The 15,728-nt window shown below is 37.2% G+C and overlaps 2 protein-coding genes across 2 annotated transcripts in view; one reads left to right on the top strand and one right to left on the bottom strand.

The window, feature by feature from the left end:
• Positions 1–1,361, top strand: part of Smp_127990 (MEG-13) — a gene marked incomplete at both ends in the record, with an annotated part of 32,153 nt that extends 30,792 nt beyond the window's left edge. The window contains one exon of the mRNA XM_018798395.1: positions 1,291–1,361. Coding sequence (XP_018653341.1) covers positions 1,291–1,361 — 71 coding nt within the window. The remainder of the gene's footprint in view (positions 1–1,290) is intronic.
• A 6,409-nt stretch (positions 1,362–7,770) lies between these two features.
• Positions 7,771–14,895, bottom strand: Smp_128000 (hypothetical protein; the record flags this gene model as incomplete). Its single annotated transcript, XM_018798394.1, has 5 exons — positions 7,771–7,911; positions 11,252–11,332; positions 13,418–13,501; positions 14,604–14,841; positions 14,870–14,895. The coding sequence occupies 5 exons, from the start codon at positions 14,893–14,895 to the stop codon at positions 7,771–7,773; spliced, it is 570 nt and encodes a 189-aa protein (XP_018653340.1).
• Between the last annotated feature and the right edge of the window lie 833 nt (positions 14,896–15,728).

Genomic DNA, 15,728 nt, shown 5'->3' with positions numbered 1-15,728 from the left:
TGAGTCGGCTTCCGGAGAACTTCAACGGAGCCTCCAGAGGCCCAAAAGGGGCCAAAGAGCCCTAGCCTATCAGAGTATGATGGAACACTCTAGAATTCCAACGTGGCATGCTACTATAGGTCGGTAGCATAATATGTCGTTAACGGATTGGCTAAAATATGATGTTGATTTAAAAGACGCTAACATCTATAAATACCCATGATTTTCTGTACAAGAACGAACCTTGGAGTAAAGTATTTTCTCTCATACTTGCGTCTTCTCTCTGTTGTTCAAGTCGCTGGGTAGTTCTAGCCTGTGGGTTACCAGAATAGCTTAGGAAACGAATATAGCGTTCAATCAACAAGACGCATCAAAATGGAACAAGATTCGAACCTATGACCCAATAGTGAAGATTTCTGTCCTTCAATCATTCATCTATTAATCGATCCGTCTTATCTGTAACGCATAAAGCACTCTTCGTTTCGTTTACTCATCTATGAATGACACATTTTCGTATGGAGGGAAAGACATACTGTTTAAATGGAAATTGTTTTATGAAAGATCGATCTTGTGAGTAGTAGATTGAAAATAGAATATCTTAAATAAACATTATTCAGTATAACCACAGACGCCTTAGAAATATTGCTCGCATCTGCTGGGATCACCGAGTAAGTAATAGTGAGGTTAGACAAAGGGTATTAGGGAATGATGGTAAATCAGTTGATGAGGTCATGAATCTTCATCCACTGAGATGGTTAGGCCATGTGTTACGTATGCCTGAACACCGATTACCACGACGCGCAATGCTCACTAGTGTGAGGGATGGTTGGAAGGAGGTTAGGGTCGGCCAAACCAAAACATGGCATCAGTGCTTGAAGTCACTAACTTCTAGTCTAAGCCATGTTGGTAGATGCAGACTACTTTGTTGGGGCCCGCGTGACTATCGTAACCAATGGTTGGAGACTCTAGGTGATATGGCTCAGAATCGATCACAATGACGTAGGTGTATACACTCTTTACCTTCTCTTAAACCTTGAGATTAAAATCGCTTCATATCTGTTTTCCTTCCTATACTATATCCTTATATACAACCTATCTTTTATACATTACCACCACTAAATTAACTATTTCTATGCATTCGGTGTTCATCTTGTTGTGTTAACGAGGTATGGCAACTTGGACCGATGCATAAATGTGCCTGGTCCTGCGTTGTAGCTGACCGACTGATAACCATTGTACATTGAGAAATTCATACGCAACTTTTGTCAGTTTTCTTTCTCGATCTCTTTTTTCTTTCAATCCTTCTTTCAGCTACAAATTCAAAATTTCAACGAATATTCTACATGATAGTTGGATTGATCAGTTTAATGGCAATCAATTGATGAAAAGAAGCACTTATTTTTTGTAATCAATGTATAACTAGTTTCATGTGTATGTTTAAATTGTATTCTTAGCGTACTTTTACTATGTTGGAAGTAATGCAATCTTGTGTTCATTTTCTGATATTACAGTTAGTTATCAGTGATCAATAGAAATCTTTGATCTGATCAATTAATCATAAACCAATTTGAACATTACATATGTCTGAAGCAGTTCAAGTTACCGCGCTTCACATTAGTATTGTCAATGAGGGAATTATCATGATGTGAATTAGTTATAGGAATAACAGTTATGCACTCACCGTGGAACTTTAAGATCCATAGTTCAATCCTATTTGAGGCTCTGTAAGAGTACTGTTGAAAATTCCTAATATGAGGCTGATAAGCTGTTTAATCCTCCTTGGTTCTTAATACCATCTCAGCTAACATCAATCCGTTATAAATATATTTATGTTAACATTTTTGACTAAATTTTGTTCACTCTTAGCATATGTGCATCTTGAAAGAATTACCATTAGTTATAAGATAAATTGATTGTAGATAGTTTACAAATCTCATACTCATTAGATAAGTTAATGACTGTTCAGACTCAATAGATAACAAATTAACATTTGAAGAAAAAGGTATAGAGTTTAAGTCCTAATATATAGATGAGCACTGAAGTGGATTTAGATCCAGCCGACAAGACTCAATTAAGACGAAACACACTACCCAGATTCCAACTTTTTATTATTTATTTATTTATTTGAACACAGAAATATTGGTACAAAGGGGTAACAGATATATATGCTCCACACAATTGTGTGAGGGCTATGATACTGCCCAGGTGCCCAGACTGAAGCAGGTGGTTTTCTTAGGGGGCCACACCCAGAGCCTTTAACCTAAAAGTCTAATCCACACGGCAGTGGAGTGGCGTTAGGAGATGCAGTCCCATGTTAGTCGGTGACCAACAATTGGTACATACGCCATTTGTTCCCTCAGGGTATTGAAGTCCATGTACACCATTGGTTTGGAATCAGGGATTCCCATCTTCCCTAGGTGGATCCCCCATATCCACCAATCCGTTTAAAGCGCCGGACTTTCGCTTTTTGTCCTCTCAATTTCATAAACAACACCCCCACCACGAAAAGGCAGTAAGTAGGACTGGCAGAAGCTGGATACGCGTTGCTATGTGAAATTTTTCTTTTTTTTTTATAAAAAACAATTCTTTATCTATAATTACAATCAAGTACTGTATTTTTTCTTTTTTTTATACCTCAATTTATAGATTTCATAATACAATTCATTTGAATGATTAATAGTGATTGAATAGTTACCATCTCTATTCTGTAATATGAACATCCTTTTAATTGATTATAATCAGTAATTAGTTACAAAATTGAATTATGTATATTAAATTTTTTCTCAAGATTATAATGGAGATATATAATAAGCAATTCGATAAGCAAAAATAAAATATTGATATAGACACCTTTTTTTTAAAAATCAAAAGGGAGTTTTGTGGAGATCTCAGTAATTTTATAGTTGAGAAACAGTGATCAGTGGAGTTCAGTTGGGTCTGTTGTGAGATAGTAACTAACTGAAGACAATGGTAGACGGTTGCACGATTTCGTGTATCGGTTGGAGGTAGACATTAACACCGTTGGATGCCAGCTCCATGGTCTAGTGGTTAAGCGCTGGCGCGCGAAACTGATAGGTCTTACGTTAAAATCTCACGAAGCGGGATCGTGAATGCGCACTGCTGAGGAGTCCCACAAAAGGACGAAACGGCTGTTCAGTGCTTCCAGGTTTTCCATGCTGGTCTAGCTTCAATTGATTTATGATCTGAACATCTCGGTCTACAGAATCAAATTCTGCTTTTAAGTCAACAATAATTATCATTGTCGGACGCCGATAAGCATGCCTGTGGTCTAAAACCTGACGAATGGTGAATATGTAGTCGGTACAGCCACGACCAAGTCTGAAGCCAGCCTGATTTTCTCGTGTTTGCAGTTCATGAGTCTTAGTTAGGCGCCCGATAATTATTGAGACAAATATTTTAGATGCTATGTTAGTCAGACTAATCCCTCTATGGTTATCACAGGATGATTTTGGCCCCTTCTTATATATTGGGACAATCAGAGATTGTGACCAGTCAGATGGGATTACGTCCGTCTCCCAGATTTTAGCCAGAATATTAGTCAACCTAATTGCTTAAATTGAAACACCATATTTAAAGACCTCTGGAGCCAATCCATCAGGACCAGCTGCTCTTCCTCGTTTCAGATTACCTATAGCCTTTTGAACTTCAAGTAGGGTCGGGGGGCCTACTTCAATGTTCCATTCAGGTTTTCTGGGAATAATGGGTAGTTGTGCAGTAGCTGAAGGCCAGCTAAACTGCTCCTTAAAGTGTTCCACCCATCGTTTTAAACGTTTGGGTTGAGAGGAGATAAGGGTTCCGTCTTTTTCCGAGATTGTCTCACTTACACTTGACTTCTTAATTCCGGTTTCTTTTATTAGTCTGAATAGTTGCCTGGTGTTGCCTACAGCCGCTGCCTTTTCCATCTCTTTTGCTTTCGTTGCCCACCACTGCTCACGATCGTTCCTTAGACTTTTAGTTAACCTAGATCTAATTTGTTTACGCTCTTCGTCGTGTTCAGAGCCTGATGGGATGAGTTTACGCAAATCCATCAGTGAAATAGACTTAGAAATCCACTGGTTTTTTGGAACCCTATGGTTTAAATAACTAATAGATGTGACGGCTATTTCCACAGCTGTTCGTATATCTTTCCAAGCAGCATCTGGGTTAGTCTTGTTTACAGAACTGCCTAGATGTGAACTCAGTTGTTTCTGGAATTCGCATTTGGCTTTCTCGTCACTGAGTTCAATCCTAATGGGTCTTCTTAGTGTACTTTTCCTGCGTCCATTGAGGCGCAGACAAATGCGCGCTCGTAATAAAGCGTGATCAGAGTCTAAACATGTATTCCAATACGAGCGACAATCTTCTATTGAGCCTCTCCAACGATGACTGATGACAATATGGTCTATTTGAGTCCATCGTTGGTTTGGTGTAGGTGGTCGCCATGTTAGACGATGTCTCTCCTTATGCTTAAAATTAGTGCTTGCTAAAAAATAAACGATTGTCTGAGCATAGTTGCAACAGACGATCACCATTATCTGTTCGCTGAGCCGGAATACTAAAATACTCACCTAAATGTCTTTCTGTTTGATTTAAGCTGCCTACTTGGGCAATAAAGTCACCCGCTACGACTACTATGTCTGAGCGCTTAGCTTTCTGAAGAAGCTCAGAGAGTTTTCTGTAAAAGTCATCTTTCACTTCATCATGGTTGCAGTCAGTGGTAGCGTAGGCAGAAACGACGAAAAGGCAACGACGTGTGTCCCTATCCTTCCGAGTTCTTACGGAGCCATTTAGCCGAACAACACATAGGCGACTGTTAACGAGAATCTACTCTAATAGTACTTGTTCTGCCATCGTACTTAGTGATGTGCCTACACCTGCAAGTCCATGAGAACTAGCCATAGGGTCGCCAGATGCATGGAGGGTGTATCTCGTCAGCTCTCCGTTTTGGCGAGATGAGGTCAAGTGAATGACAACACTAGGATACTGTTTTTGAGTTTCGAAGACACAGTGTTAACCTTACATCTCTACAGGTCAACAATGTGTATCTACACACATACTAACTGGAAAGACAGAACGTTAAAGATTTAATCTACTAGTGGGACATACATTTAAAAGTGCTCAACTCATTCCACTAGAACACTGGACATTAAACCAGTCTAACGTGAAGATAACCAAGAGTGGACTTGAATCAACCTACTTTATCACTAAAAATGAAGGCCGTAAAATCATCTGAAAATTATTACAAGTGGATAAATCTTAATTTAGGTTTTTCAACTCACTGTGTTACTAGCTATACTTTCAACCGACTGGTAACTTAATAATAGCAAAGTTACCTGATCAATTATATTTTTGAGCCTTATTTCTAACATCTTCGTTAGCTATTTTATTCAACAGTTTTTCTTCTATTTCGTTGATTCAAACAATTTATTATTGTTGGTGTACAAGTTCGCTGACATTCAGTTATTTATACCATGCTGATGTCAGTTGGCTGATACCATGCTTATAATATTGAAGTTTTCTATCATGAACTAGATTAAAGATTTCCTCATTATGATGTGATATCGCTTACACCATGAATCATAAAAGCCTTATCTCCATCAGCTGTTTCTCCAAAGTTCAATACCGTTTCACTAACGTGAAATTAAAACCGTAAAATGTCATAATTCCTTTGTAATTTTGATTTATAAAACATTTTGAAGCCTGAATAAAATATAAAACTCCAATGTATAATTTATTATTCGTAATAAGCGCATAACTGTTCTGAGACTGTCTGTCGACCATGAGTATGCGGATACCTTACTGTGTAATGATACTAATGCCATGCAATCCAAAATTAAACAGTTGGGAATCACTGTCCGCAGGTACGGCATATGCTTCCGACCTTCTATGTCCAAAGTACTTTTACAAGACTGACACAACCCTGAACCTGCACTCACTCTGGGTAGTAAGCAAATAGAAGTCGAGAAATTCGTTTATCTAGGTAACTGTGTAAGTGCGGGTGGTGGCGAAAGTGATGAGATCGATTCACGTATATTGAAAGTCAAAATAGCTTGTGCCAATCTTGACCATATTTGGCGCCTTCATGATGTCAGTCTGGTTTGTAAAAGGTCAGGTCTACAATTCGACAGTGATAGCGATTTCGCTCTATACTTGGTCTCTCCAATTTCAGGATGTTCAGCGACTCTGTGTTTGGTCGTCGTTGTCTTCCTAGGATTGATGACATTCACTGACAACGCTTTGTTGGTAATGAATAGGTTTGAGCACAGTAACGATAATCCAATGGTTTTCCCCATCTTAAAACATCGAAATCGGTGGCTTACACTTGTACTACCAATGTGGTCCCAGGGAATTTCACATCGAACATTATTTTCCGACACTTGAACTGGCTGGAAAAAGCGGAGATGTGATTAGTGTATGACATGTTGTAGAATGAAATAAATCTGTACGGGACTGGCATCTATTGGTCGGAGTCGTAGAGAAGTTCCAACTTAGTGGCTTGTAATGTAATCAGACATGGCTCAGAATAGAAGCCAATGGCGGACCAGCTGTAAATTTCTTTTACTTGCTTCATTTAAGTGAGAGAAACTTTGCTAACTGAAAGAATCCTTTCTGGTTATATTTTTCTTAACTGAACTGCTTCTCTCTTCATTATTATTATTTTACGCTTACACACTAATTCATTCCTTTTTCTATTATTATACTCACCTTTCCCTATCTCTTCAAAACCTCATTTTTATTGTGTGGCGCATACATTATTTTGGTGACTTCTTAAACCAATGTTTACGTGTTTAATTAAATAATACGAATAACTAGCTGTCTGTTGTATCCTGAAACAACTGACAATTATACTCTCTATTACTTTACTTACTTATGCCTGTTACTTCCAATGGAGCATAGGCCGCCGACCAGCATTCTCCAACCCACTCTCTCTTGGGCCTTCCTTTCTAGTTCTATCCAGCTTTTGTTCATTTTTCTCATGTCTGTCTCCGTTTCTCGGCGTAATGTGTTCTTTGGTCTTCCTCGTCTCCTTTGGCCTTCAAGATTCCATGTGACGGCTTGTCTTGCGACGCAGTTGGGTTATTTCCTCAGTGTGTCCTATCCTTTTCCTGCGCTTCTTCCTGATTTCTTCCTCCGCTGGAATCTGGTTTGTTATCTCCCACAGTAGAATGTTGCTGATAGTATCTGGTTAACAGATCCGAATTATCTTGCGTAGACAACTGTTGATAAACACTTGTATCTTCTGGATGATGGCTTTCGTAGTTCTCCACGTCTCCGCCCCATACAGTAGAAATGTCTTGACATTTGCCGGTTCCAAGCCCGGGTAAAGGAGAAGGGTTGGGCATGAGGTTAGTGACCCTATACCGTAGAAAACTAACTCGCTAAAAAAACGCTAACCAGAAAAAAATTATACTCTCTATACTATAACCTATAAATGTTACAAGTCTTAATCTGGAACTCTAGTACAACAGATAAGCGATGTAAGCCTATTCACATAGAATCCCCCTTAACTGAATTAGAATTCGAATACAACTTCTAACAAGCAAACTGATAATTAGTTATTACACATTTATGACAGATGAATGTAGAAAAAATTGAACAGCATCTAGTAGAAGAGTGACAATGTGAGGAAACAGAAAAAAACTCTTGAAATAGACGAATAACAAGCAATAGGCTGCCAAAAAAACACTAAAAGATTCAATAAACAGATAAATCAATGACAACAATAGTTTCCACAGAAACTGGTAAACTACTCATTCATTTATATCTTTATTAATAAAATGAATGGGTTCTTTATTTTGGATGATATGTTCTATAGAATCTATCAGCCAGTATTGATATACGTTTTGTATATTGAATATTATTTTTTGTAGCCCATTCTTTAAGCTTAGCTTCATAGTCATTTTTTAAATCTTTTGCCATGTTATTATACTCCTAAAAATGGAACAAATATAACAGTATGGAATATCTAGAACTATGCATACATATATGTATAAAATCAACTCAGTGGAATGCAACTAGCCCCCAAATGCCCTAGTACGGCCAAGAATGGGGAGAGTCCGCTCTCCCTCTCCAAATGCTCTCACATGGCCACGCGTATGTAGCTTCAGCCAGGGAAGTCCTACTCACTGCGGGGGTGTTGTTCACGAAATTGAGAGGACGAAAAGCGAATGTCCATCTAGGGGAGTGAAAAACCCCTGATTTCAAACCAATGGTGCACATGGGATCCAGTATCCTGAAGGAAAAAATGGCTACCATGGGACTGCATCTCCTTACGATGCTCTATTGCCTTGTGGATCAGACTTTTAGGTCAAAGGCTCCGAGTGTAGTCCCTTAAGAAAACCATCTGCAGTTTGGGCACCTGAGCAGTATCTCAACCCTTACACAAATCAAATGAGATTTGTGCGGCGCATATGTATCTGGTGCTTCCTTGTATCAATATTTATGTATTTACATAAATAAATAAATAAAGCACCAGAGTCCAGGACAAGCATTTTATTCCACTTTGGACTCGTTAAATGAATGTACCTAAATTCGGTGTCCCAAATTCTGCTGTCAGTTACATTCCATCTATTATATAAAAAACTTTTAACACAACGCCAATATAAGAACAAATCGCACAAAAGGCACATACGCCAGGTAAGACTGATAAGAATTCAATCGGAATTATCAACAATGGGATGATTCAAACCATGACAAATTAAATTAAAGAACTATGTACACGTTGTCAATCTAATATCCTGATTTATAAAAAACAAGAAAGCAGAATAGATACTACTCTTAGTCGAATGTTCATTTTAGTAAACAAGCAGATTCACGCCGTATATTGATGACAATAGATTATCAACTTGTCTTGATAGTTTCATCAACTTTAGTAGGTTAGCGATTGACGAAACCCCGACAAGAATTCAAGAAGCTCGTTTTGCAGTGCCAAATTAAATAAACCCTGATGTAGGCGAGATGTCCGTCTGACAACGAAGGGGCAACTATACTGAATAGTAGTTTTCTGTTTTACTTTAAGGTTATGAAACACGGTCTATTATAGTGAGATATATTAGTTGGATCCCTCAAACTTGATCATAGGAATCTTTGAGGGATTACTCGTGTATGTTGGTACAACCAAGTGAACAATGTTCAGCTTAGATGCGGGTTACTAGTCAATGATCCCAAGTCAATTGATAAAGTTATGAATCTGTATTGATTGAGGTCGTTGAACGTATTACGTACGCTCAACCAGCACCTACATAGACAGATAACGTTAGCTGGAGCAGGAGCTGGGTCGGAAGTAAGCTAAGAGAGAAACCGAGATACGGCATCAATACATAAAGTCATTGACCGTTGGTTTGAGCCACGCTGATAGGTAAAGACAACCTGGTTAAGTTCTGCGTAAAAACAGCGATCAGTGGTTGGAGATGTTGGATGAAATGGTTCAAGTCAGTAACAGCAGCGTATGAAGTTGCATTCATGCATTTCGGTTCTTTGGATCTTAAGTCTAAAAATTATTTTATACAATTTATTCTGCTCATTCATTCTCTTTTCTTAAACCTTATTTTTAATGCCTAATCTTTTTACTATCACTAATACTACTTTGGTATTCATAATGATAATCTCATCTCGCTGTGTTGATATGACTTGGAAACGGCCGACGCACATTTGTGCAAGGCTGTACGCTGCTTATGACTGTTTGACAGAATAATAATATTAAATAATAGTATAAATTGGTTTACTCATCCTAAGCCTTTCCTTCAGACTGTTTCTATGCAAGCCATCATTATACATAACTGTAGAGAGTAGCTAGGTATCTCTAACACAGATCCTAACAACCTCAAACAATGAAAATTCACAAACTCATTAACCAACTTTAACACCTTTATCTAGTAACTTAAGCCTATCTTCTACACAATTCGCTCTAAGATTTTACTGGTTGTCAGCAATGCTTCGAAGACAAGTAAGATCAAATACTTGAGACTTACACATATCCTAAACTTCCAGAAGCCAAGTTTCTTAGCTATAAAATGGAGAATGAATTAGTGAGCTGTATACTCGCCTTTTGATAAGTAGGTGAATATCTTGTCCGTACTAAACTTGAACACATTTTGGTATATATCAAGATTTTGCTAAACGATGATCCATTAAGACTGATCATTCCCGAAATAATTGGAGTTCTGATATGACTAAACTATTTCACTCCCTATAGTCAAATTATAAAAAGGAAGTAAAGCAAAACAGAAACAATGTTTTGGATATGGGCCAGCGATTAGAAGACTTTGTACCTGGTTAGTGACTAAGCCGAACAGAGCTACGTTAGCCATGTATTTCAAGTCAATCAACATTCCCATAGGTAGGAGGTGAATTCAAGAAATCAGAAGAAAATATTATCTTTATGAGCACACTTGTTGTAGTGATTCACTTCCAGTTCTCTTCATTTCAATATTCTGCTGGCCAAGCATTCCACTTACGATTGATGCAACTTACCACTTATGTCTGTCAGCATAAGTAGCATATACCACACTATGACGAGATCAACTGTAAATATGGAAAGTGGGTAGAATTAGCAAGCGCCACTCGACGTAGCCAGTTCAAATGGGAGTTTGCCTAAAATTCTAACCTGACTGACGGTGTTTTGTATAAAAAGCAGTCAGCTGGTTTACGTACTTCTTTAGTAATCGTTTTAATGACAGACACTGCTATTAGAAATCACTAAAGATTGCCCCGAAAAACTAAATATTTATTATGTTATTTTGAGATTCAATTCATAATGCTACACCCCAAACAATAAAAAGTTCATCGCAGGTTAACAAGAATGCGCACAGACACTGATGAAAGTATTTAATATTAGAATCAAGACAAATGCTTAATCGATTAATTGGTCACAACAACTGCAACAAGCATTACTTACTTACTTACGCCTGTTACCCCTCGTCGAGGAGCATAGGCCGCTCACCAGCACTCTCCATCCAACTCCGAACAAACATTACTAGAACGTTACCATTTCAACTACAGAATAACGATGAAAAATACTTCATTCATTAACTTAATTGTCTGGCATGACAAGGAAGCCTTTAGAGTTATTCAGACTAAAGAAAGGGATTATGAGAATTCTCATGGTATCAACTTAGGATTTTGTGTTATAAGAAATACTCAAACACTTTTTTCTACATAAACATGGATAACTAGGCTTAATGCATCCCTTCTGACTCCCAGATATTTTTGAGTCAAACAGTAAAAACGGTATTATCTATTATAAACAGAGTGTATCAGTTGATCAACTTACCAGTTGATCAGATTCAGGCAATGACATCCATTGTTTTATAGTATCTTTGAATTCACTTCTCATTTCAGACACTGGTGTACCCTGAAAAAATAAAAAATTACCATAAATAGATAATCATCTACATATCGAACAGCAGTTAAACATTAATAGTCACAGAGATTTGTTGAAGTAAAAAAGTTAACTAAAACTTTAAAAAATCAATAAGCTATTACCACCACAATTCTAGTAAAACACGAGTGGCCATTTAGATGGTGCCCATTCCCCCCAGTCTGTACATATAATGATACTGTATAGAAATTTATTCGTATTGTGAATAAGTTGAGCAGCATCTAAGTCATAAATAAACCGCTCAAACAGTGGTTCTTGATACCCATCGAGTAAACGAATGACTACAAAATAAGTCACAAAGCAATTTCCCGTAATAAATGTTGGATTTGGCCGCCATAAGGATCACAAGTAGACACATTAGCTGCACCGTTGTCTTCTTTTCTTATGAGAATCGAAAGCATTTATTACGAGAACAGTTGGTTAGTTAGAAATCACACCGATATGGTAGTTTTCACTGACAGATTTACGTGCATAAGAAATCCATGCACAAACTTTTAATTATTGCATCATAAATCAGTTAGATAAAACTTAGTCAAAGAAATGTTACGTCACTAAGAGAGAAGTCTAGTTAATAAGTCGAACAACCTCAACCAACTATCAATACTCAGGAAACCAGTAATGTTAGACAGCATTCTTTATTCGAAAAGTTCACAAGGATATGGGCAAAATTAACAATTCGGATATAGGCATGAGTAGATTTGAGATTAATCATTCTTGAAAATGGACTCAAATAAACTGTATCTCATTTTTGAAGTACCTACTACAATCACGCAATTATCCACATCCCTATATATTCGAGAGTAAGAGACAGGCAGCTGAAAAGTTTCCTTTAAGATCGGTTCGAGCACCAGATCTGGCGTACATGTATGGAAGAAGTTTTTAGACGAATATTGTCATGATTTCATTTGAAATATTTAGCCTGCTACTGTAACAGAAGTAAAGACAGATTATAACTTGAGACGGAAGTTTCCCGAAAATGAGGAGATCGCGGCAGCATCGTATCAAATTATCTAGGTCCGAAGATGCATGCTAGCAGAGTTCGAGATGAGAAGTTATGATACGTTTAAATTGGTTAAGGCTGTGGGCATATAAGGCAAGACAAGTAGAAGTTACTTAGTCTTAATAATTACACCAGGATGGAAAACACGATGGTTACTGAGGCTATCACCGAATACGAGTTAGCGATAGCCTCTTGGAACAGGTACATAAAACATGAGCGCAAAAATATACAGTGGCTTGACTACCCTAAACCAATGATACAGGAATTTACGACCTAGTCAAAAACTCAATAAGGTGATAAAATAACACCACGTCCTTAACATGCAGCGAAGACAAGAAGGCTGCGGGGAACCAAAAAGGTGAAGCTAAATGATCTAAAGGTACTTCTTGGCTCATCTTTGAGAGTGACCCTCAAGAAATTCTAGTCAGATTAAACGAGAACTATCCCAATAGATTGATCTCGATTATTGGTAGTTTCACTTTCTAAAAATGACCGAAATTTTCTCGTAATAGTCAAAAAACAACCAGTTCGATTTACGCAAATATTAAAGCCATGCCGTTCAATCATCCGAACATCAATTACTCGAGAGCCTGGGAGCGTCAAACTTGCAAATTCAGATAAATTTAAAATAGTCTTTCACACACTCCAAATTTACTTAAAGCGTATTTTGCTGAAACTTATAGGCACATTCTATCAATTTTTCTTAAATAAAACGTTTTCACTGACAATACAGAACATAGTATGTTTCAGTTCAACTGTCGAGAGGAAAATAAAAACAGGCTACCACTCACCAACAGTAAAAACGTATGTTTTTTTATACTCATACAATCATAAATGCCTTTATCACTCAATCTCAAATTCAGATATATGCTTTTAGACTACAAGATGAATTCAGTGTTCATCATATTGTACTAATGAGGTATGGTAACTTGGACCGATGGATATATGTGCCTGGTCCTAAGTTGTAGCTGACTGACTGACAAAAACTTGTTACAATATACACAGGATTTTTAATCTCTATTAAATAGTTTCACATCTAAATAATAACGGTGACTTACCTTAGAGTCTTTCAGTTTTTCTTTCATAAAAACTTTGAGTCCAGAGTTTGGTGGACTTTTTGGCATTCCATTACGATAAGCAAACTAAAAATGAAAATTTCAAAAGACATTTAAACTTCATACTATATAGCAATAAAAATACTCCATAAGGAAACGGAAATAAAAAACAGCAGTTTACAGGTGTTGGATGAAATTGAGAAACAAAGTACCATGTTCATGATTAAATTTTAACTGGTGATCTAGTTATTTTCAACCTCGATTTTTTGTTATCCATGCATATAGAAATCAATCTACTAATCGAAACGATGTTAGATAATATTTTTAAAGCTTCATACATCAAGCAACTAATAAAACTAGTGATTACTTGATGAAGTTGAAAAACATTTTAGTATCACACAGAAATGTGAATGTCAAACAGATGAAGAATATGAGTCACTGGTAAACACAGAGTGATAACTGGTACAGACAATCCGCTAATTTAAATACCAATGTTAGTTACACTAGAATCGTTAGTAGACCATCCAGTATTTCATATGGTTCAAATTAGTAATTAGATTAGTATACCAAACCAAACTCTTTAAGCGTAACTTTTTAGAATAAGTGAGGAATGCAAAAAACACACTTTATATATAACAAGATACATGTGGTATTTAGTAACAGAACCAAATTCATTTAAAAGTTTCAGTTTGCCATTACTAACTATTCTGATTTCTGGAAAGTATTAGTTATATCACAGTAATTTCAAAAGATGAACCTAATGTTCATGTTACAGGGACACTGAATATCTTAAATCCGAATTCTCTTTGAGAAACAAATCTCAAGAATTCAAATAAAGACCTTACATATTGGAGACAGAGGTATACTTACTATTGTCGCATACCAACCTTATTTCACTAACCAATGATATTCGAAGCCTTTGGTATAGTCATGGTGAGATTGTGAACTAATATGATTAACTATGGGAAAACATACTTGCTATATGAGTTTTTCCAAGAGAGAAAATTGTCTTTTGGTTACAATATATATTTCAACAACACTAAAAACACCGACAACTACTTCCCGAATCAAGAACAGAGCCACATCACCATTTACATCCTCATAACTAATTGTAAGAAAAATATTAATTTCTTTCAGAAAACAAATCAACAAGTGACAAATCAAGCGAATAAACAGTTAAAAATATAACCTTGGTCGCTTTTTTAACATAATATTGCTGTTCTTTCGCTTCTGATTTTAACTTTTCTACCTCTTCAACTGGAAGTGACTTGTACAACTGTGCTAACTTTTTGATCACATCAAAATTTGATAGCTCCGGTTTTGCGGACTTGAACTCATGAAATCTCGAGTGAATAAAACTTGTAAACGCGTTATTGTTGTTATGAGCTAAACTTGATGTTATCTGTCGCAAAATTATAAAGAAATTGCTGCACAATGAAAGGGACTTCGGCTTACTTGATTCGAAACAGAGGAAGCTGCATGTAACTGGAGGGAAAAAAACTTTAATTAGCAGGTTCAATTCTGTAACAAGAATTCAAAGACGGTATCTGAAGACTAAAATTAAAAGGTTCTGTCAGTTCACAAATCGATGTGTAGTCATCCCAAATAAGCTCAGAATCGCCTGAACTACATGGGCCAAACGAGGGAGGACCAATTTCAAAGAGGTCTGTCAGAAATAACAACCCAAGAAAGGTTTCTTCTGTGCCCCGCGCTCCAAGTGGCAGCAGTCAGGAGACACCTAAAAAATCTAATCCATAGGGCTAGGTTTGTTTCGGTAACGGAAAACAACCTGATCGCCTAAGTCACCGACAATCATTGAGGATCTTACAGTGTGTTTAACGCAACTGTGTTTGTGACTCTAGTGAGTGCTGATGGATGGATACAAATCAAGAATAAGAGACGACCTAATATTGATAAAAAAAGCCAGTCCCCTGAACAGTCGTTGAAAAATCAAAGGTTGATCATAGTAACAGGTCAATCATCCTTGAGAGTGAAGGAGGGTGAGAGCTCTGAACCTAGAAACTGCTTTGAGCATGACATTGAGTTGATGAAAAGTCTAATTAAACAGCTAGTGTATGAAGATATCCCTGGGGTCTCCTTACTGAAAGTTTATAGACTAGGTAGTCAAACAGACTTGAAAGAAAATCAAACCAGGCTGTTGAAAGTAGTATCTCAATACCAATGGAAGGGACATGGAGGGTCCACTAAGAGTTGAAGAACCCTGATTCCAAACCGATGGTGCACATGGGCTCCAGGATCCTGAAGGAACAAATGGCGTATGAGCCAATCGTCGGTCACCGGCTACCATGGGACT

This window comes from Schistosoma mansoni, chromosome 6 (genome assembly GCF_000237925.1).
Source record: "Schistosoma mansoni strain Puerto Rico chromosome 6, complete genome".
NCBI classification, from domain to species: domain Eukaryota; kingdom Metazoa; phylum Platyhelminthes; class Trematoda; order Strigeidida; family Schistosomatidae; genus Schistosoma; species Schistosoma mansoni.
The sequence above is the reverse complement of the archived record's forward strand: the minus strand, read 5'-3'. Positions and strand labels throughout refer to the sequence as shown.